This window comes from Bactrocera neohumeralis, chromosome 3 (assembly GCF_024586455.1).
Source record: "Bactrocera neohumeralis isolate Rockhampton chromosome 3, APGP_CSIRO_Bneo_wtdbg2-racon-allhic-juicebox.fasta_v2, whole genome shotgun sequence".
NCBI lineage: Eukaryota > Metazoa > Arthropoda > Insecta > Diptera > Tephritidae > Bactrocera > Bactrocera neohumeralis.
This window is the reverse complement of record NC_065920.1, coordinates 13670738-13695664: the sequence shown is the minus strand read 5'-3', so window position 1 is coordinate 13695664 and position 24927 is coordinate 13670738. Positions and strand designations below refer to the sequence as shown.

At 31.8% G+C, this 24927-nt stretch overlaps 1 protein-coding gene across 17 annotated transcripts in view; it reads left to right on the top strand.

Annotated features, from left to right (window-relative positions):
* Positions 1 to 23394, top strand: part of LOC126753563 (sodium/hydrogen exchanger 3) — a 56923-nt gene extending 33529 nt beyond the window's left edge. For 8 of the 17 annotated variants that reach the window (XM_050465092.1, XM_050465089.1, XM_050465087.1 and 5 more), the window contains 4 exons: positions 2571 to 2780; positions 5698 to 5910; positions 9506 to 9863; positions 18752 to 23394. In XM_050465092.1, coding sequence (XP_050321049.1) covers positions 2571 to 2780; positions 5698 to 5910; positions 9506 to 9863; positions 18752 to 19253 — 1283 coding nt within the window. In that variant the 3' untranslated portion in view covers positions 19254 to 23394. Of the gene's footprint in view, positions 1 to 2570; positions 2781 to 5697; positions 5911 to 9505; positions 9864 to 12931; positions 13528 to 18751 lie in introns of those variants that run through there. The other 9 variants (XM_050465098.1, XM_050465101.1, XM_050465096.1 and 6 more) reach the window with 5 other exon arrangements.
* The last annotated feature ends 1533 nt before the right edge of the window (positions 23395 to 24927 follow it).

Genomic DNA, 24927 nt, shown 5'->3' with positions numbered 1-24927 from the left:
CAGGTGGCTCCATCCACTGGTCCAAAAACCACACCAAATCGTTGTTTTTTTTAATGAAATGACAGCTCTTGGATGTCTTCAGGTCGAACCATTTGTAAACGTTATTCAGGCGTAAGTCTTTCGATGATGAAATATAAAAAGTACCTCTAGTAGAGGTTATTTTTTGGATATAACTAACCGTTTTATTGAAGATAGCGACTATTTTACCTTACGCCGCATTTAATTTTTTTATTTATCGGAACAGAGAGGAGTTGTAGTATATTATTTTTAATCAGATTTTATTATTAAATTCAACGCATCACAAAATATATGGCGTGCCTACAATATGCATATACATATATATACTTATGTAATATATTTATTTTCATAGCTTGATTTTTATTAGAATTTTCTTTTACACAAAAATGCCACTTTCATTCGAACTCGCATATCGTTAATAGTATTACAGTTCGGAAATAATTTCAAACACCATAAGTGCTGTGAAGACTCCTGTCTCAGTTCTAATAGGCAATAGCTTGTACGATACGACAACGAGAATTATAGCATTTCACGAATAATTTTTTTTGTAATAAAAATGAATAATATTATACCAATTAGTAACTAAAATTTAAGTTATAACCAGACCATTTCCAGATTTAGAGATATAAAATTTAGCAAATGCACAAAAACACGCTATTTTTTTAAATATTAGTACATAAATTGGAGCCTAGAACCAGGTTGCAAGTAATATATTAAAACAAATATTTCAATAAACACTTAAACTATTTTTTTTGTTTTGAAATTCGAAATTTTTAATTCAATATAAATAAAAAAATGTCTAATCCCACAAAAAAAAATTAAAAATAAAATAAAGATTAAAATATTTAATCCAAATGCTGGATTGAAAAAAGCAAATGTTAGTATCAACTTTATAATAAAAAAAATAGTTTTTGAATATAGTTTTGAACTTGAGCACAAAAACGGGTTTTTTAAAATTTTGAATTTTGCTCTTTTATACTTTTGGTTCTACCCTTTTGAACTTGAGCACTCGTAGAACCATCATATTCAATACTCTAGAGCAGATTTTTTAAAATTTTTACTATTCTACCATTTTTAATTTGATCTGTTGCGGAATCATCATATTCTATACTCTAGAGCAGGATTCGCCAAAATACATGTTCAAACGATTTATAGTTTTTCAATTTATAATTCTGATTTTGAGATTAAAAAATGGAAAGTTTGAATTTCGAATTCAAAATTTTTGATTTATAATTTGATTTTTCGCTTTGTCAAAGCTGATCTTTCTTTTTGTTATTCTGTCACAATGATTGAACACCTCACTGACCACCAAGATATATTCGCAATTAATTGTTATTGGACAGATACACGTTTGTTCTTATTTCACATAAAAATTTAAAAAAAATTTCAAAATAATTTTTAAAAATTAAAAAAAAGAAAGAAATTTAAAACAAAATATAAAAAATTCTAAATATTTTTAAAAATTAAAAATTTATTTTTAAGAAACAATAATTTAAAAACTTAATTAGAAATTTTTTTTTTTTAAATATAACTTGGTAAAAATTTTGAAATATGTATATAAAAAAATTTGTAATTTTTTTAATTCTAAATATTTTTAAAAATATATGTATATTTCAAAATTAATAACAGTTTTTAAAAATTAAAAAACTCTAAATATTAAAACAAAAAAATAATAATTTAAAAAAATCTTGATTATAAAAAATTTTTAAAAATATAAAAGAGTATTTAAAAAAAATATACATATTTAAAATTAATAACACGTTTGTTCTTGCTTCACATAAAAATTGAAACACTTTTAAAAATTTAAAATCAATATTTAAAAATATTAAAAAATTTTAAATTTTTTTTAATTTTATTTTTAAATATTAATAAGTTAAAAAACATAATTAGAAGAAATGTAAAAAATATAGAAAAAATTTATTTTTTTTTTATTAATTTCCAAAATTACTAATTGAGAAAACTTAATTTGAACAAATTTTTTAAAATATAAATATATTCTGTTTTTTTTTTTTGAAAATTAATAATTTAAAAAAACTTAGCTTTTTTCAAGCTATTTAAAATTTTTAACTACACAAGTTTTGTAGCCACAAATTCTTTTATAACTGGAAATGGTCTGTTTAGAAATTTGATATGAGTTTATAGTTCTTTATAAATTTTTACTAACCCTTCTATTACAAAAGTAACAGTATTAAAAATCTAACAAAAGTATTCTTTTTTTCACAAACACTTCTCTATATTTTTCATTTGTTTCTAAAATTAAAAAAAAAAAACAAATGTGTAACAAACGCTACCACGCACTACTTAAAAAAATGATATTAATCTAACGATTTGAGATGTTTCAAATTACTGTAAATATATCAATACAATTGGCAACCACAATGAATGTTTATAAACACGCATACAAATGCAAACACAATAAAAATTAATCATGTTGGGAAATTTATGATAATCACATAACAACAAATACAAATGCCAACTTAAAAAAATTGGATGTAAATGAAAAACACGTTTGACAAAAAACATTAAAACTAAACATGTGGCAACGTATACAGCGGACTCGGATCGAGCCAATAATAATTCACTTATAGCGCACATACAGAATTTACCCGGTTTCGATGCATCAAAGGCGCGCATCGTACAACATTATTCGACATCAAAGAGTGAGAATGGCAGCCCGGAGAAATTGTTAACACCCGACGTGGGTCCGACAGCGGCCGAATCGATTTTGCCGTGGCGACGGGATCGTTCCTACCAGTGCATTGGTAAAGGCTTATTAGCAACTACAGCTACCACGTGTAGCCACTACTACAGATAAACAAACCAAATTATGTAGTTTTCGCCTTTGCAATTTAGTGTAAAAATACATAAATACGTTTTCGAAATCGCGTCGAAACTACCGCCAGCCGAAAGCACGCATTGTATAAACTGCTGCTCAAAATCGTTTAGCGTTGCTGGCAGTTTTTTCAAAAACTATTCTTTTGATAAAGTTTATTATTGTTCAAAAAATTATTTGGCTTTGTATAATTTCCGAAACATATACATATCCTTTGCTCACCAAATTTTCGTTCATTTCCCCATTTTGTGTAACTATTTATTATTTATATTGTATATACAAAAAAAAATATACATACAATTCACGGTTATGTATTTGCTTTAGGCGCAAATATTTAGCAGCACTAATTGTTTTTCTGCGTCCTAAATATTTGAGTTTATTGTAATTACTTATATGATTACACAGAAAATCCATGTTTGTTCTGATCAAAAGCATTCATTACATCTTTACTTCAATAACAATTTGAAGGTTTGGTGCCTAAAGCATTCAAAATCGTTTCTAACCAATATCAATGTACATCATGTGTGATAACAAACAAATATTTTTTACTATAAATATCATTAGAAAAGATGCATCTACCAAAGTCTTAACCAATCGGCCTCAAAATTAATTATAAACCACCAGTTGCCCAAACATCAATGCGAAATTTGTAAAAAATAAAATCTTAGACTTTAGCAAACCTTTTAGTTATTGCGCATGCGTCCATGCTATGCAAAGCGCATTTAGTGAATTATGAAATGGCAATATGACTTTGGATTTTGAAGTAGTTTGTACGAATATTGCATAGCTGGCTATAATTTAAATTTATGCATTGTTCGTTTGCGTAGACAATACCATATATTTTTCACAAATAAAAAAACCATTACCGTTATACCTTCACATATACGAGTATTCACGGGTCGTTGCATTTTAAAACATAACAACTCATTAAAAACTTTCACGACGTAAGACCTAATTACTTCACCTAAAAGACTTTTATATTTTATTTGTCAACAATGTTTCAGTAAAGTGAGGTTATCACATTAGCTTGCATACTGAAAAATCTCTTTTGTATAGTACTGAAAGGTAAACTTTTTCTTTTCCGTGACCACCACGGGCACGCTTGCAGAAGTCCGGACGCTGAACTCAATTTTCGACGGTTTTCAAGCAAAAATCAGCCGATACTGCTGCAGTCGTCACTGGCTTGTTAGTATAGACCATTGAATTGACATAGCCCCACGTATTCGCCACAACGATGCCCAAGGCTTGAGAACGACGTGTGAGAGACTGATTTGGGTCTTCCTCAATAGATGCGCTAGCGGCAGCAATATTCTCGACACGACAGACACTTCTTTGTCTCACTGGCACGGGAACATTTTGTACTGTGCCTGTGTACTCAAATTTTTCCACTAAACGCGCAATTATGACTGGACGATTGACAACCATAAATAGGACGTAGCGCTCCAAAGAGCGGCCGTCGTTTGCTGTCCCTATCGGTCTACTTTAGTAGCGTCCCTATTGAAAACCCCATTGCTTACTTGAACTAATTTTAAAATATCAAAAAAATATAAACGTTTCTAAACTAGTTTTGTACAGTTAGGACTGTGAAAAATATAATAATAATAAGAATAATCGTTGAATTCGGTTGTACAGAAGCTATAATACCCTTCACAAATGCGGAAGATTTCTCATAAGAACTTTGAGCGATCAGTTTGTTTGCCAACTATTTGCTATAATGATTCGACCTGAACCATATCTTCGGGCGTTGCATTATTGCTTAAGGCAATAACTCGTGCTAAATGTAGTGAATATGTCTTGTCAAATGAAAAAGTTTTCCATACAAACACTTTATTGCATTCGTTCAGTTTGTAAGACAGCTGTATGCTATAGCTTTTTGGGGAGAAAAGAACGTGTGTGAAATTTCAGATTCGTTTCTCAAAACATATACAGATAGACAGACGGGAATGGCTATTAAACTCAGCTCGTCACGCTGATGAACTCGATATATATTTTATAGGGTATCCAACGTTTCCTTGTGGGTGTTAAAAACATCGAGACACACTTAATATACCCTGTTCAGCGTACATATAATAAAGCAGCAGTTACTGTCAGTGTTCATACCAAGTTCATAGGAAGAATTGCAATAGCAGCCCTAAATATTGTGTATAAATTATTCGCCAATACTAATACCTGCCTCATACCTCATACCTTCCCATTCGAATTTGACTACTAGTACTACTAATAAATCGATCAATTTATCATTCAGCCATTATTTTCAGAATTTTAAACAAATTAGAAACATACAGCAAAATTATGCCCATGGTTTATTTTTTCCAATGTAAAAACAACAATTATTCAACTCGCGTTTGTGTTAGAAAAAAAAAACGAATCGGTTTCTAATGATTCAGTAATTACGTCAAACACATCAATTACTACGAGCATGGCATTTTTGTGCATGGCTATAATTTAGCGTTTCAATTCTGTTTGGTTCTTTTGCGTGTTTTGGTTTTTTGGTTCACAAAATGTTTCGTATTTTATATTTTTGTTTGCAGCAATAACAAAATTAACTTACTAACTAAAATTAGCAACTATGTATATAATGGCTGTCAAGCGACATAACTCATGTAACTAAACGAAAAATGTATGAAAAAATTAGCAAATTAATCTTTTGTTGCCGAACTCGCATGCACTCTGCCTATTGCCTAATTAACTTATGAATATTATTAAGCTTAAGCTTAGCTAACCAAAATAACTGTACAAATATGTATTGGTATGCTTACCATAGATGCAATTAGTTTATGTAAATAAGGCGCTGTTCACTTTACAAATTCAAAAGTTCAAATATTGCAATGTTTTACTCAAAATAGTTGCCGAGAATCCTATACCCGAGGAGGATCACAATATCTCACGTGATTCAGATGGTGAACGGCGTGTAGCAACACCTACCGCTACAGAATCGCAGTTGCCGTGGAAACGGCAAGGAGACGAACTGTCAGACGCAGTGCAGCAGAACGAATTCCCCGCTTGGGCTTCGAATAAGGAGTATTTGGCATATAATTCGCCCAGCGCCACATTTTTGGGTAAGTGCTCTTTTATTTATGCAAATATACATATATCAGCTAGACAGAAATTAAATACAAATATATAAATTAATGTTTTATTTAAAAAAATAAAAGACGGCATGTATGTACATAGCCTTTAAGTAGAATATTAATATGTATGTATGCTTGATACTCGAAAATCTATGCCTTTTATTGTTGGATCTGAAAGTTAGAAGATGAAGATTATATTATATATTATATAAAGGAAGGATATAGTGCTGTATAATACTAGATAGTTTTCCATGAAGTAAGGAAAAACTTTGCTAAATTCGACATAAAATGCTTCCTTAACTGTATCGAATACGTAAAAAATTTGTTGAGTGCAGAGAAGCCAATGACTCGAATTTTTACGTACTTCAATATGTACATTAATATAGTTTTGAAGCCTTTGAAAATTGCAAAAAGTGAAAAACATCAAAATAGAATGAAACCCATTGGAAAAGGTTGTTAAAAAAAGAAAGGAGAAGTACTTTTTTGGAAAAGGCTGAAAAAATAATAAAAATGAAAACAGAAATATTTTGTGGGCGATCTGAGGTCGGAAAGAGCAAGGAGATGTAAGTGGTTGCTTTTTTAAGAGTTCACAAGATTTATCTCGATTTTCCTGCCAATTTACGAGTCTTTTTAAAAAAAGTTATATGCTAAAGTTGCGGTAATAAATATATCTTCAGCTTTCCTGTTATTTTTTAAGTTTCTGTGAAAAATTCAAATATCCAAATTTTAGTATTTTAATTTTTAACACTTAAAATAAACAGAAGGAGGTCTTCCTCTCCGTCTACATCGGCCCGGCGGGTTCTGCATCGAATACTTTTAAAGCTGGAGTGTTTTCGTCTCTACGGACGACATGACCTAGCCAGCGTAGTCGTTGTTTCTTACAATGTGCGTTCCAAAGCAATCAGGACCAGAATTTTATTCAAAATAGTCTCCTTCTGCTTCAATATAGCTTTTTGCATGGTCCAAAAGCATGTCGAACGAGTGTTTTAGCTCTTTGGCCGGTATGGCCGCCAGTATGCCGGTGCAAGCCTTTTGAATGGCCTCTACGTCTGCTTAACGCTTTCCTTTCATGGGCAAATGCATTTTTCCGAAAAGGGAGAAGTCGCACGGTGCCATATCAGGTGAATACTTGGAGTGGTTAATGGTTAAAATTTGATTTTTGGTCAAATAATTTGGCACAATGATGTCCTTCGAATGTTGGATATTGAGCAATTTTTGGTCGTCAGTCAATTTGTGCGGAACAAACCGTGCACACAGTTTTCGTAAGCCCAAACGTTCAATCAAAATGGGATACATCGATGTTTTGGAGATGTTCAATTCCATTTCTATGAATTTCGGCTGATTTTTGATGAGCTCACACACAGTTTCGATGAAATTTCTGGTGATCACGGATTTTGATTGGCCCACATGTTGATCGTCATTTATGTCCTCACGACCACTTTGAAAACGTTGAAACCACTTGTGCACTCTGCTACGGGATAGGCAATCATCGCCATAAACTTGTTTTATCAATTAAAACGTTTCGGTAAAAGTTTTACCAATTTTAAAACGGTGAAATATCATGAAATTCTCACTGGACAATCGACAAAGATAGCAGATTCTAACGCACCAGTCGACATATAGATGGCGGCACCAGTGGGCGCTAAATTCAAAAAGTCATGTTTATTTTGGAACGCACCTTGTATTATACGCTTTCAATATAAGATCTCGACGTAAAATGCGCCAAGTCGTTCTATACGTCAGTCCGAGTTGCTGCGAACGGCGCCGAATCGATTCTCCACGGTCTTCGTGTACACTCTCAGCTACGGCTGCTATATTTTTTTAGCTGCGTTCTGGACGTGGTTTATTACGTCGAATATTACCCAATAATGGAGGTTGGGTCTCAAGATGGATGATGGTGTTGCAAATGTTGACCATAAATTGAGCGAAGCCTGCTCTCTACAGAACGTGAATTTTGGTAATAAAGTGAGTCTTTTCATGATGAAATGCTAAACAATACTGAACAAAAATAACATGACAGTTTGCACGACTCACGCGCGATCTGTCAAGAAAAGGCTATTGACAAAAATAATTCTACTTGAATCACCAGTTATATATACATATATCTATGAGAAGTTTTCTGAGAAAAGGCAAAAAACAATCCTACTAAACGATTCAAATCTGCTTTTTTTATTTCAACTATTTGTTATTTTGTAGTAGTTTGCCGTTTCCAATGGATTTCATGCTACTGTGATATTTTCTGTTTTCAAAAATTATTTAGACTATCGTTATTTATAAAAAGGTAGTGCAGTGTTACCGAGCGTAAATTACACCAATTTATATTCATTTGTGACTGGGATATTGAGGCTGTTTCTTGCTAATATTGGGTTGCTAAATCGAAAACGATACTAAACATTTCCTAACACGTAGTATTTTTTGTGTTGTAGTAAAGGGGTGTAAGGGTCCAACCATCACCATTTGCTAAAATGACAAAAATAGCTGTACGTGTTGGGAAATTATTGAACTCAAATTCGTAATCAGGATATCTCAATTACCCCATAGACCTCTTAGCACAGCAGTCGCAAATTTTTCCCTCAGATTCAGATTTGTTGGGTAGTGTTATTGCATATTATACGTTAGGCAAAAATAGTATTTTTTGTCCTTTAGGTGCTCTTATTAATAAAATACATATATCTAGCATACAATAAATAAGTGAATGAAGTGCACAACGCTAATCTTTATTTTGAGTAATGAGCGGCGCTTGTTGTCAGTAAAATGCTATACAACTTAAACTTGTATACAAGTAGTTCAAACTCCGCCCTTACTTATGTACATACAATATATGGTTCCGTAAATCCAGCTTAGTAAAAAATTTACTTTGAATATGATATTTAATACTAAAAGTAGAGAGTATGCAAATGCAAATATAAATGTTTAACACGTGTGTACATTAAAAGCAAAATGTTGCATGCCCTCTATATACCCCCGATTTCAGTTTTTTAATATTATTTGCGCATTTACTTTACTCTTTTAACTTCAACTATCTACTCGCTCTTAAAGAATTATTGGAAAAGTGTATATTTGCAGCAATATGTGTGTGAGAAAAATTATACATTTAATATGATAAATTAGAGAGTTGCTTTGAAATATGACGTATTAAAAGTTATTCTTACGTATTACAGCACCAATTGTCAAAATTCTGTAAACACCCGCTAATGTTGTGTTTTATTTTATTTTAACTTTCTTTTTTACCTTTTTCGATTTCCTCTATGTTCTTCTCTTCCACGTAAACTGCGTTGAATGTGTGTTATGCAAAAAAAAAAAACAAACAAACAAAAATTCAAAAATAAAATAATAATGGCAATAATTATAATGCAACTGTCCACCCCTGACATGACATGTTTTGCAACTAAACAACTTAACAATACTAAAAATTATAACTAAAAAAATTAAATAATTATTAAACGAAACCCGAAATATACGTAATAATAACAAACGCCCACACGCTCATGAAATATCGCATATCGAACAAACAAAAAACAAATTCCTCCATTCGTATGCACAATCCATCATCAAAAACCACATCACAATTTAACACAAAAAGGTGGCATAAACAAACCTAAACAGCCCAAGTCTGTCATAGGTTTATTCCGACGCGAGAGTTGCGGCTCGAGGGGCGGCAGCAGTCTGGGCGATCCTACAGATGGCGCTGGTTCAGCACGTGGCTCAGACCCCACACTGGCAAATGCATTGATTAGCGGCCTACCGCTGATGCCATTAATACAGCCGCCGCATGCGAATCCCCGTCTTGATAAGCGCTCACAATCGATTTCGGTCGCCACATCCGGCGGCCATGGTGGCATCGGTATTAATATTGGCGATTTAGCACATTCGGGCCCCTTCCCCGTAACGGCCAGCCATAGGCGCAATGTGCGGCGTGGCTCAATGTTGGAGTTAAGTGGGTAAGTATAGCATATAAGTTGCGGCGTGCGCACAGCTCGTATGTGTGTGTTATTTAGTTGCTCCATTTTCGCCTAACACAATCTTACACATCTTTTAATGTTTGTTTTTCACTTTAGTCCTTAAATCCTGTTATTAGTAAAAAGTTTTGCATACAATTTGCTTGTATAAACTACATATTAGTTTTTGTTTTGGTTTAATTTGTTGTGCATTTTACATTTCAATGAGTTTGTAGTGAACACTTCGTAGTATTTGTGCGTTATTAATATTTATTTATGTGTATTTATTATTGTTGCTAGAAAATATGGCACTACTTTTTGTTTAATACAATAAATAACATTTTAAAATACGTTTAGTAATAGCAACTAAATTATTGTTGATTTATATAAAAATTTCATAAGTAAAACCGCAATTAATTAATAGAATTTATGCCAATTAGTCATAATCATATGCTGATTGTCATGTTTTACTAACCAACATTTCATTATTCCATATATTTTAATATACGTATTTCAAATTACTTATGTGTCATATTCTCATCACACTTTTCATTTTTTTGCTATTTTTTAAAGCATTTTTAGCGCGATAGACGGAAAATATCATAAACTGAATTTACTATATAGGAACAACAAAACTTTCATTAATTTTTTTTTGTTTGAAAATATTTCTATAAATTAATTTATAAATTTTTTTGAAGATCAAAATTTTATATAAAATCATTTATTTACAGTCATACTAAATAGTTATTGCCCTCTTCAAAGAACTATGCATAAAATTATTTGAGTTACTTAGATTAACTGTTAAATTTCATGAACTTCACTTCTAAAGCATCTTGCGATTGGTTGTGCTTAAGTTTTGTGATGAAATTACCTTTCTGGTGAACTATCCCATGCTATTGAAGGTTAAGGTTTTGTATGCATTAGTATATAAAAATCGGACTGCTTAATTTATTTTTATATAAAATTCGAATTTGTTTATTTTCGAAAAATTTATATTGTAGCACCTAACCTTCAAATTTAACCCGGACTAGTCCATATAAACTGCTCAGGCGCACAGCGCATTAGTACATATTTTTTTCCTACTTATGTTGGTATAATTTTATTTTAGGCTTATGTGAAGTTAGCTTTCTATGTATCAATTAGTGCGTGTTTGTCAGCTATCTCTTTACCATGCAAACTGTGATTGGCTCAAAAGGCTCAAGCCGTGCTCCCCGAAGCGAGTTTTTCAGTTTCGAAAACAGAAAATAGTATCAAGAAGCCAAATCTAGTGAATGTGTTGCCCGTGTTTGGCGAAAAAGTCAGTCACAATCACATTCTAGAAGGCGCATTCTGGTCTTTTGGTACGACTCTAGCATTTACACGCTTCATATTACGAAACATGTTGAGTCGATTTCTAAGAGAATAACTTTATTTTTTCGATGTTATCGTCATTAAGGGGCACATCTAAAAAACACTGTATCGATTGTTTTGAAAATTTCAGGATATGTTTTTACATGTTTCAAGAACAAGCACAGTGAAATTTTATTAATTATACCATAAAAGATACTCCAACACTAAAAGTGATTCCGGCTTTCTCCGTTAATGAAACTGAAAGTTTAAAAATTCTAGAAGATATTATACAAATTGACAAAATGACAGCGTTCAATAAAAGTTTTTTTACCCCAAATTTTGGTCGTTTTTGGTCTGATCAGATTAGAACTGGAATTCTTTTTATGAAGAACTGTATACAGTACGCCCCTGGATTAATGCAAATGTGGTTCCAGAGTAGGGGACGGTTCCTTAGAGTAGTGGTTTTTAGTGACCTACAAGTGACACAGCACTGATGATGCGGAAAGCATTTTCCACTCCCTCACCCACAAAATAGCGATCCGATCAATTGCCTCTGAGCAAATGTCAAAGAAATTTGAAAAATGCTATTTTGAGAACAGAGGAGCTGATGACATGAAGGGATATATTTTAGAAGTCTGTAACTCAAAAAGTATTTTAGATATCGAAATTTGAGTATGTTATTGTTGAAGACATAAACTTCAAAATATTGTTTTTTAATTAACAAAGGTGAATGAACAACGGAACTTCTCGATGACTTCGCGACCTTCACTGAATGCTCTGTGCCACGTAAATACTTAGTTGGTCATAACTCATAATTCTTCTGCAACATTTTGACGATTGATTCCTTAGGAAACACAAAATTTCAAATAAACTTTTCTTCAATCTTTCTTTAGTAAAAATTTATAGGTAAAGTTCGAGTTATAAACAATCAGTTAATTGACATAATGTGATTAAACTTCAGGCGTACATTAAAAATGTTGTAAAGTTAAGAAAAGTATTTTTGATCGATTTGTTTGGCACGCGCAGTATAAATGGACCATTCCGGGTTAAATTTAATCTTGATATTGATATACTCGTATTATCTTGATATATTTTACAAAATGACTTCAATATTCTGGAAATATTCTGGTTTATTAAATTCGTTGCAATCATTTACAAAAAGAAAAATTGCCACATATTTATAGTATTGGTGCCTTGATTGATTGGATCCTGTAGAGTCTAGCAAATATAGACTATAAATGAACTTGAACACTACACGCTCAAAATTCGCACACGTGCCACATACACACACACACCGCTAAGTGCAAACATCACTAAGTTTACACTGTAAAATGATTTCGGTGGCATTTCGCTAATATTTTCATTCTAATCTGCATTAAAGGCAACAACAACAACCTACATGTGTATTACTACTCATTTTGTTTCGATAATCAAACTTTAGCTGTGTGCGTTAAAATGCAATAAATAACGGTAAATTTGTGTGTTGTTTGGTATGTATTGTATTGTATTTACAGACTAATTGTAACTGGACGCAGGCCAAGTAGAGTCTTACAATTTAATTCAACATTACAAGACATTGCAAGCGCATTAACTACCACAACCACTTCTAATAATACTACCACTAATTCCACTGCTATAATAAATACAACTATGTGTAAAACTACAACTACAACGACCACTACTACGACCACTACGACTAACAATGCGACCACTCTAATAGATAATTATAATATTACTTCCAGTTTAGCTACTAAAAGTTCTGATAATGCTTCCAACACCACCATTACTGCTACTATCAATACTACCACAACAACAACAACAACAACAACTACTGCTACTACTAATAATTCCCCCATAAAGGCTCCTGCTACTCCAACAAGCATTTGTTTTGCCACCCCAGACTCTTCAAACGCTACAACACCCTCAACAATAATTGACAATAGCCCCAGTAGCTATTAGTTGTTGCTCTTCTGCTTTAAGGTTCATGCAAATGCGTTTAATAAATGATTTCATAAACCTTCTAAAAGTGTTTACAGCCAGCTGTACGAGTAAATCGCTTAACCGCTATAAAATGCATAACATACTAATTTAAGAGTAAAACATGTACATACATGCATTAACATACGGCAACATAATATGTAAATAAAATAAGTGTGGAAGAAGTGTGGTGAATATACTATATACAAAAGTTTTAGTACTTTTATAGGAAATGCGGTTACTTTGCGTACATGCAAGTATTTATGTATACATATGTACGAGTAGTATGTACCTGCAAATATTAATTAAAGTTAATAAAAATTAAAAGTAATGTTATTTGGCTACTAATGAATGAACTTTAGACATGGTTTTTTTTTATTGTTTTTGTTTATATTTTAAACAAGGTATGAATTGTTTGAAACATAATAATTAATAATAACTTTTCATTTATTTAATACGTTAAGCTTATTGTGTATTTTGTTGAAGTGGAAATAGTTGCAAAATGCTAAATAATATTAGAATCAGAAAGTAATATAATTATTAACTTTCATAAGCAAATATTCTTATTATGTAAATATGTATGTATATAATTTAAGTATATTATCATGTACGTATTTTGTTGTATATACACATTATTATTTATATATTTATATTAAGGTGTTCGTTATTTTCCAAGTACATTTTTTTTTCGTGAACAATCTCTTCAAGAGATTTTTTGAAATTTTGCATAGAGCAAATAAACCTACAACTTTGAAAACCGTTCCCACGACAGTCGGATCTACGTAACTGGACGGTCAACTCGGCAGAATTCTACGCTACAAGAAAATAACAAAGCTTCGAAAAAGTCATATTCTAATACCAGATGTTTTTTTCCATAAAAAAAGAATGATTTTTATTATATACAAAAATGTATTTTTTAAAAATGAAAATATTTGTGTTGAATAATGTTTTTTTTTATTTATTCCATAAACGATATTTTCAATAATATTTTTTTTTATATAAGAAATTTGAACAATTTTTTTTTATATTCAAAGATATATATTTTACAAAGATTAATTTCAAATACTTAAAATTCGGCTATTAAGACGTTATTTCCGGCAGGCTCTCAAAAAAAACGCAAGACTACTTACATGATCATCGACAGTTAAGAGAAAAAATACAGTTTTTAATTAAAACCATAAACTAGACATTGGACGAAGGAAAAATAAACTAAGTGAAAATTGTGTTTTGAGGTGTTAGGTTTCCTCTGGTAAAAAACAACCTTCTTCAACAATTTTTTTCTCATATAAAAAATGAAATATAATATTTTATTAGAACTTTTTATACATATACTAATAACAAAGAAATTTCCAAATTTTTGGGAAAAAAATATTTTTAACTCGGCCATTGCGACGTCATTTCCACTGACCTCTTGACCTGTGTAAAATTTCATAGAGACGGCGCACTTAGCCTAACCAGCCTCGAGCGCACAAGTTGTCAAAGCTGTATCTCCGAAACTATTACTCCGATCAACTTGAAAATTTAGAACAATATTCTAAAGAAGTGTATTTAATAAGATAATAAAAAAATTAATACAAAAAAGTGTAAATTAAATTTTTGCAGACGTTTTTATAAAAAAAATGCAAGTTTTGGAGAACATTTTTCGACGTTTTTTTTATAGTTGGAATTCAACAAATATTCTTTCATTCAAGACTTTGTAAATTATAGATGTATTGAAGACCTGTGTAAAATTTGCTTAAGATGGGTTGAATACTTCGTTAGAAATCTTGACAACCGACTTTGAAAACACAGTTTCGGAAATGGTATTTTGTAGCCGTCAAACCCCTTAAGGCTAAACTTGAAACTTTAGAGGTATCTGCAAAAACACGAAAATTGGCAAATAACGATCATATGTTGGAAAATAATTTTAATATATTGATTATTTAATTCAAGTGCGTTTTCTGTTCGTGTTATGTATTGACTAAAATGAGCTTATAAAGTCTTAATATCTTTAATTAACTAATAATAAAATGTTTATACACTCATTTTGCCATCACATAAGTAAGTTAACCTAGCAATGGAAATTAGTTAAAAAACTGCGAGTAATTCAACAATTTAACATTCATAAAAGTTTTCCAACTAACACAAAATAAGCGGCTACTGTAATTTCTACCAAAATCTTCGTTTGTGACTAACCATACTTACAAAATACAATCCTTATATTTTTGCAGCATAAATTTCCAATATCAACGTGTCTAACACTACACCAACGCTCAAACAAAATCACAAAAATATTGGCTTTACCTTACTGAAGCCACCTGAAAACTACAAATAAAAGTTTTAACGAACCTATACACATTTTAATATACATACATACATACACGCAAACATATATCCAATTTTTTAATTAAATGCGAAACACTCAAAGTTTATGAAATTGTTTAGCATCTCTTTGTAGTTAGTGATCCAGCGCTAGTTATGTATATAAAAAAAATATTATTATTACCAACAAAACACAAACTCCATTGCACAAATACACAATTTATGCACCTATACATAAAAACAACAGAACACAAATATTAGCAGTACTAATAAATTAAAAAATGAGGAAGCTGTGGCACACAAACAACACATACGAATTGGACATAATCGGAAACTCACCAACATTACCCTGAATTGCTCATATTTTAGTTCTTAAAGAGTAAGTAATATAGGGTAAAATTTTCTTATATATAAATTTAAGTATACTTATTTCTTAATAGGTTTATTTTTGTAATCGGTTTTTGTGTATTCTAATTTAGTAAATAACCGATTTAAGTTGACTAAAACATATTGTGTGTGGATACTCGTATATTTATGGTATATACAGTTATGTTTTGTAAATATATAATATCTATTATATGTATATTATGAGTAGTTGAAAAGGTATTTTCGTATTTTGTAAATAGATATCGTTGCACGCGTATATCTCCAGTGCTACCAATCACATTGTGTCATACCATTAAGTGTTGGAAAAGTGAGATAAGCTTTATGTAACCAAAAAAAATAAAATTCGGGGAAGTTGAAAAAAAAGTCGCAGCTGTTCAAAAATGAGTGAAAATAATGTTAAAAATTCGCTATATTTTGAAAGTTTTGTATAAAAAAGGAAAGAATGCCACGCAAGCCACCAATGAAATTTGTGAAGTTTACGGAGACGATGCTGTATCAGTAGCACAATATACATAATTATATATACTTATATCCTGTATCCTGTAGCACAACAATTGATGTGAAAGATACACCTCGCTCTGGTCGACCTATCGTTGAAAAAGTCGATGAAATTATGGAAAAGATTGACCAGGACCATCACATAAGCAGCCATAACATCGCTAAGGAACTTAAAATTCATCATCAAACGGTTTTGAACCATTTAAAAAAGTCTGGCTGCAAAACAAAGCTCGATGTTTGGGTACCACATGAATTGTCTGTGAAAAATTTAATAGAACTAATTAAGATCTGCGATTCTTTGTTGAAACGAAATGAAATCGAACAATTTCTGAAGCGTATGTTAACAGAACACGAAAAGTGGATCAAATACGGCAATAATATGCGAAAAAGATTATGGTCTAAGCATGGTGAAACTCAACAAATGGTCACAAAGTCGGGATTGATGCCTCGAAAGGTTATGCTGAGTGTTTGATGGGCTTGGAAAGCTTGAAAATCCATTATGAGCTGATCCAGCCTGGTCGTGCGATTGATTCTATATTTTATTGTCAACAACCAATGAGATTGAAGCAAGCAATCGAAATAAACGGCTTGAACTGATCAACAGAAAGGGCTACGTCTTCCATCAGACAACGCTAGACCACACACGTTTTTGATAACTTGGCAAAAATTGTGAGAGCTTGGCTGGGAAGTTTCGAAGCATCCACCATATATCCCTGATCTTGCACCATCGGACTACCATTTGTTTCGGTCAATGCAGAACTCTCTTCATGGAGTAAAGTTGGCTTCAAGAGAAGCCTGTGAAAATTACTTGTCACAGTTTCTCGCCAAGAAACTAGAAAAGTTTTATACTGATGGAATAATGTCTCTAGCGGAAAAATGGCAAAAATTGGTCGACCAAAATAGTATATAATTGATTCATTAAAGTTCATGATAAATATGAAAAAAAATATGTTGAAGCCTATTTAAAAATACGAAAAGACTTTTTCGACTGCCCTATATTAGTTCCTATTGTTTTACTCTATTTAGCTTAAGAAGGCAATTTTATTTTATTTTAATTTTTAACACAATTTATATGCATATGAATTTTTTTTTGTTGCTCAGAACTACGAAAACGAATCTCAATGAATGTATTTATCAATGAATCCAAGGCTACTACTAGGTATTCGCAGCGCAATAAAGTTTTTTGTTAAATTTCAATTTTGAAAAATCCATTTATGATATTTGGTTCTACAAACCGTACAGTATTATGTAATATTTAAATATTTACGCTACAACTATACTTTTAGGTTATACGAAGGTTTATAGGCTAAATAACACTTACGTACTAAGTTATAAATCACTGCATCATGTTTCTAAACACTTATTATACAATCATTAGTAAAATTCGAAAATAATTTTTTTTTTATAAAAATAAAAACCTAAAAAAATTCTATGTTTATATTATTTAGAAATACTATAAGTATTTTGTGCTTAGTTGTGCAAAATGTACATAAATTGTTTGGCTTAAAATGTTTTATTCCAATATTTTCATAAATTTAGTTTTAAGTTTTAGTAGGATTTAATTTAATAGTGAGTTGTAATAATGTGAGTTGTACTCTTGCAAATATACATGTTTATATATTTAATTATTTATTAACTTAAGTTACATATAACTTCTTTTAATGCATCTCAATAAATATTTACTTAAACTGTAAATACTATATCCAACTCGACTCTTTATTAAATTATTTATGCTCACTTGCTGCTGGTCTTGTTTCTCTTCTCACTGGTGCTTTCATGTTTCTACCTTTTATTTGTATATGTGTATATATAAAACTTATGAAAAACCTATTACAGCGTAAAATATTCACCACTTACTACTTTTTGTAATATTTTCAATAAGCTTTACATGTAATTTCAAATGCTTCTTACATTTTAACGATGTTTATGCTTTGGTCAATAAATTGTGTACATAAAAACTAGTATGGGTATATTAAAATAAAAAAAACTCTTTAATATTATTATTCATAAGCTTGCTTTGCTTTCATCGCTGCTGCTAAGCATTATACTTTTGTGTACTTATGGACTAAAGCTTATGATTTTGTCGGCTTCTTACCACTTGCTGTAGCAAAAAATTGCTTTCACTCGCATGAGTTCTTGGTTCTGTGCTTAAAAACCGTGCTCATTCATATAAGCTTAAACATTTTTATAAAAAGCCATATACATACATATTGCTTATTAATATTTTATACATACATATGTACATATATAATTATGTATTTCGAATATCATGCTGAAAAATTCGACATTACCCAAAATATCTATAATGAAAATTTTCTTTCATTGCACCCATTAACCATGTCGCCTCTAAAAACCAAATAAATCATCAATATTATCACTGTGACAAACACACATCACAGAGACACTATCCCCGAGGAGACTTACCAGCACGGTCATTCGAAGTCCTTGTGCGAACCGACCGGCGAAGATTGGGAAAACACCGCTTTGGCCACACGCGAACGTACCATAAGCGGCAGCAGTAATAGCACCGGCCGTGAGCCACTTCTACCCAAATTAACGCCACGCGCACAAATACGTCGTATGGGTGGCAGCAGTGGTGGTGTTGGCGGTGCTATGAGCACGCTTGGTGGCTTGCGTAATCAAGTGACGACCGCCCTACTCTCCACATCGAACTCCGAATATGATGATGATGAGGATGAAGATATTGATTTGTATGACGATGAGAGTATTGTCGTCACCACTTTGACTAGCGGCAGTGGTGGTAGTGGTAGTGGCGCGCTAAATCGTAGCGGTAGCAGTGGGAGTGGCGGCGGCAATGGTAGTAGCGGTGCCAGTAGTAGCAGTAACAATACAACAACCACAATTCGGCTGACACGCAACAATGATGAGAGTATCATTTGAGATTGTCGCCGCAAGCAATTGCTATAACGGCGACTTTTTGGCGAGGGCAGCAGCGAAAAGCAGCAACAACAACGTCGCCTAAATCGTTGGGCTTTCAAGTATGAAATGTTACAATGATTAGTTGAAATTTAAGGGTGGGTAAGTCTAAGGTTGCGAAAATTCAATGAAATACTAGTTGCCAATAATGCCTGTTAATTGAAGAAACACTTTGTGTATGTATTAGAAATTAGTATAAGTTTTGGAAAATGTGGCTGGTTAAGATAAATTGCTTGTCATAAGTTTATTTTTAAGTTAGTGAATCTAAGTGATTTATCGTTTTGATTAATTTATGTATTACAGCAGTTTTTTATTATTTTGATTAGTTCCGTAATTGAAAAATAGTGTTTTTCATTGTTCTTATTATTTTATTTTATTTTATTTCTAAATTAAAAAATTATTTTATACAATTTTGATTAATTTCGAAATTGAAAAATATCAATTTGATACTATTTTGATAAATTTCGAAAATTAGATTTTCTTCATTATTTTGACTAATTTCGAAAAGTAGCAAGAATATTTACAGGAAAAAATTAAAATAATTAAAAATAAAAAATATTTTTTCCTAACCTTCATTTTCTTTATTATTTTGATAATTTCGTGTATAAGATTATTTACAGAAAAAAATTACAATATAAAAAATATTATTTCGACTCGATTAAATTTTGTTTGAAATGCATTGTCACATGGTAAATGTATGACTTCAATAAAAACAAAAAATGACCACAAAAACTATAGAACAAGAGTGTAATTATAGCGCAAACTAATTCGTTTCTACTTTGTACTGCATTTTATGCAGTACTTAAACACTGTGCACCTAAAATTATGCTTCGATAGAAATATAGACAGAAAAAACGAAACGTCACCTAATTAGCAACACTGGGCTGTGTTTGAATAAAATAAGTAACTACTATAAAAATTGTGCTAAATAGTTTCCAGAAAAACAAACAAAAATACTTCAGCAATTCCAATGCCATATTTTTCATGTCTACACGAATGCTTCTCGTTTTAATAATATCTTTAATTTATTTAGAATTTTTTTGAGGCTTTCATTTGTGTACAAGATGTATATACCGAGCAAACAATAGAAAGATGTAAAGATTTTAAAACGTGCAGTTTTATTTTCACAACTTGTAAAGTATTTTATATGTATGAAACTGTCATGCAGTGTGTGACTGCAGTAAACAAAAAAATATGTAAAGTAGTATGTATAAAACAGTTAAGCTGCTGCTTAGACGTAAAAAGAACATGCCATAGCAATGAGAATCCTAACGAAAACTTGTAAATGTGTGTAATATATATAACTATATGTATATTTAGTATAGTGCGTAGTTGAAAATGTATTGAACGACGTGTCGATAAGACAATTAAAGCTACGGCGTGAATGATTGGAGTTTTAATAATTTTTATAACATTTTAACAGTTGCAACTTATACTAGTTATACTTAAAAACCCAAAACAAGTCAAATAAAATTACTTAAAAAAATATTCTCCCAATTGGTACATTAAAATTCAAGCAAATCTTATAACAAAACTTGGCTTTGAAATTGAAAACATTGTAATATTAGGCATAGTGTGTGTCAGTGTACATGTAACTGTACATAAAATATTATTTATAAAATATTATTTATTTTCAGTGTTGCCAATTTTTTTACAAAAACACTAAATTTGGTAAACATTTGTACTTAAGTTTTTTTTTTAACTTAAATTCTATGATATGCGCGAGCGCTTAGAGAAGCATAATATTTTCAAAAATGTACAACTGTCAAACTTTATATTTGAATTCCGAATATTTGAATATTATAAATTGCAATAAATTATATTTGTCATTATAAGCGCAAGCAAAAGAGCAAATTTTTCACTTTAAATTATAAATATTTTAGGGTTATTTGCCGTTGTGACTTGCAAATAAAAAGGAAAAATTTGCTCTATTTTATTTTATTTTTTAATAAATTTGTAAAGAAGTGCTGCAAAGATCTTCCTTAAATAACAGAATACGTAATGTGTTAAACGTACTTAAACTTAAAAGTGTTCTTCATTTTGAAAGTAGTTTCTAATTTCTTTCAATAAAAAATAATGTATGTATAGCAAAAGCAGCGTAGACTCAAAAAGTCAATAAAACATTTGACTATTTTTATTTGTTTTTATTTTTATTAGACAAGAGCAGAAAGTTGAAACCTATTGCAAAAGGAAAAATAATGTATGGCCGATCTCTGGACGTGAAGAGGAGAAGGAGTGGTGTGACTGAATTTTTAATGGTCATAAAGGGCTTAACTCGATTTACGGCAAAACTACGAGCCCTGTAGATAAAAGTTATATGACAAAGTTGTAGGTAATGGAAAGATCTACAACTTGTATATGAACATCCTTTCCACATAACCTCAGAATGTGTGTGAGAAACCCAGATAAGCAAATTTTTGGATTTTTTGTTTTTATCTTGTACCAAACATAAACTTATCTTCTATGGCCAAAATACACTGAAAAAATTTATAATTCATACCATCAGAAAGAAGAAAATTCAACCAGCTTATTTTTATAATTCGTTATTACTTTTATTAAATTAAAAAATATAATTTTATTATTTTTTGTAAAAGGTTTTTTTAATTTTTTATTAAAATAAATAAAATAATAAAAATAATTTCGAAATTAATAAAAATAATAAACAATAATCAAAAAATTCTGCTTTCCAATTTCGAAAAATACAAAAGATATTGTCTATATTTTTAATTTCAAATTATATCCTAAAGATTTTTTAATATACTCTGATATTTCGACGTGAAAATTTTCGTTTGAAAATTAGGAGGTTTTTGCAATGTTAAGTAAAAAATGGAAAAATAAATATTTTAAAATTAAAAATACAGCGTATTTGGGACATAAGCAGCAACTTTACATCAAATTTCGTGTAAGAAATTTTTTTGTACAAGATAAAATAAAAAACCGGAAAATTTGGATATTTCAACTTTTTACATAAATTTTGAGGTTATGTAAATAAGGTGTTCATATAAAAGTTGTAGATCTTTTCATTACCAACAGCTTTGCCATACACTCTTTTCTATATGACACGTAGTTTTTTCGTAAATCTTGTAAAACCAATTTTAACCCTTAAAAATGCAATCACACAGGCCACAGACCGCCGGTAAACTATTTTTCCTTTCATTTTTGTTATTTTATTTTCAATGCGTTTCAACTTTTTTTTATTAATTTAAATAATTATTTTTTGTTTTTTAAATTTAACTACCCTGGTCTATTATATACAATAATGGCATTAATTGTTACTATTATCTTTTTAATTTATAATAAATTTAATCAAACACCTTCATTAAGTGTTTTAAAATAAATTATTTATCGACACAAGACAAATGCAATTTGCGACTTAATTTGTTTCGTCTTCATTTACAATTTTTAGAGACAATAACTGTATAAACGAAGAAAGTATTTGAAAAATCAATTATTAAAAAATATTAAATATGAAATAACTTATTTCATAATAAGCGTTGTCGAAGTTCATTGATTTAAAATAATCAGCGAAAATTAACAAAAAAAAAAATTAAAATTAAAAATGTGTGCAAATACCAGAGTTAATTAATTTGAAATTACCAAAATAGGCTTTTAATTAGTACTAAAAAAGAATTTTAATTAGCGCTAAACTTAAGCAAAAAAAATTATATACACACATATACTATATAGGATCGCTAACAATACACGCATATTTTTTGCCACACGTGTACATGAACATGTACTAAAAACCAAAAAAAAAATGATAGATTGAGCAAAAATATTAGACGATTTCGAAATTGGCACAACTTTCAACTCAACGCCTTACTTATGTTATATTCATAATATGTACTTACATAATTACGCATACATGTGTGAGTTCAATGCATTAGCGGTAGTTAATTGAAAACAATTGCACCAACAACACACATGCTGACTATGTACATTGAATAATATGAGTACTAACCAATTTGTATGTATATAACTTTGTGAAAACGGATGCGAAATAAAGTATGTATGAACTGTTGTAATCATGAGAACCTACACATAATAACGTCGTAAGAACTTTCATTGAAATCAATAAAAATCTTTACAACAAATATTACAGAAATGGTTTTTGTTTTAATATATTGAACGGTGAAAGGTGAGTACTTACTTGTGAATCTAAAAAAGAGACAACTTTTCATATAAGTATTTAATATCTTCTTCTCCTTTATTGGCATAGACACAGCTTACGCGATTAACAACAGCGCGCCAGTCGTTTCTTCTTTTCGTAACGTGGCGCCAATTGGAAACTCCAAGCGAAGCCAGGTCCTTCTTCACCTGGTCCTTCCAACCACGTGGAGGTCTTCATCTTCCTCTGCTCCCCCCGGCGGCTCCTGCGTCGAATACTTTCAGAGCTGGAGCATTTTCGTCCATACGTACGTCATGACATAGCCAGCACTGCCGCTGTCTCTTAATTCGCTGAACTATGTCAATGCCGTCGTATATCTTATACAGCGCATCGTTCCATCGAATGCGATATTCACCGTAGCCAACGCGCAAAGGACCATAAATCTTCTGCAGAACCTTTCTCTCGCTCGTAGCGTCGACTCATGAGATATTGACATCGTTCATGCCTCTTCGCCGTATAGCAGGACGGAAATAATGAGTGTGGTATAGAGTTTGGTTTTTGTTCGTCGAGTAAGATCCTCTTTTTCTCCTGGCTCCATATAAGAAAAGCAGCCACCTTGCCTTGCCATTGCTTGGGTGATGCTCACACCGCGAAGTGATGTGTATTGAATGTCGCGAGGTGACTTCAACGGTAGCTAGCACCAGCTAACTGGTTCTATATAAGAAAAGCAACCACCATGCCTTACCAGTGCTTGGGTGACGCTCGCACCGCGGAGTGATGAGTGTTGATAGTCGCGAGGTGACTTCAAGGGAAACTGGCTGCCAGCTGGCTCTATATAAGAAAAGCAGCCACCGTGCCTTGCCAGTGCTTGGATGACGCTCACACCGCGAAGTGATGTGTATTGAATGTCGCGAGGTGACTTCAACGGTAGCTGGCGGCCAGCTGGCTCTATATAAGAAAAGCAGCCAGCGTGCCTTGCCAGTGCTTGGATGACGCTCACACCGCGAAGTGATGTGTGTTGAAAGTCGCGAGGTGACTTCAAGGGAAGCTGGCTGCCAGCTGGCTCTATATAAGAAAAGCAGTCACCTTGCCTTGCCAGTGCTTGAGTGACGCTCACAACGCGGAGTGATGTGTGTTGATAGTCGCGAGGTGACTTCAAGGGAAGCTGGCTGCCAGTTGGCTCTATATAAGAAAAGCAGCCGCCGTGCCTTGCCAGTGTTTAGGTGACGCTCACACCGCGAAGTGACGTGATTTGAAAGTCATGAGGTGAGGTGACTTCAACGGTAGCTGACTGCCAGCTGGTTCTATATAAGAAAAGCAGCCGCCGTGCCTTGCCAAGATGACGCTCAGATGTGATGTGTATTGAATGTCGCGAGGTGACTTCAAGAGAAGCTGGCTGCCAGTTGGCTCTATATAAGAAAAGCAGCCACCGTGCCTTGCCAGTGCTTGAGTGACGCTCACAACGCGGAGTGATGTGTGTTGATAGTCGCGAGGTGACTTCAAGAGAAGCTGGCTGCTAACTGGTTCTAT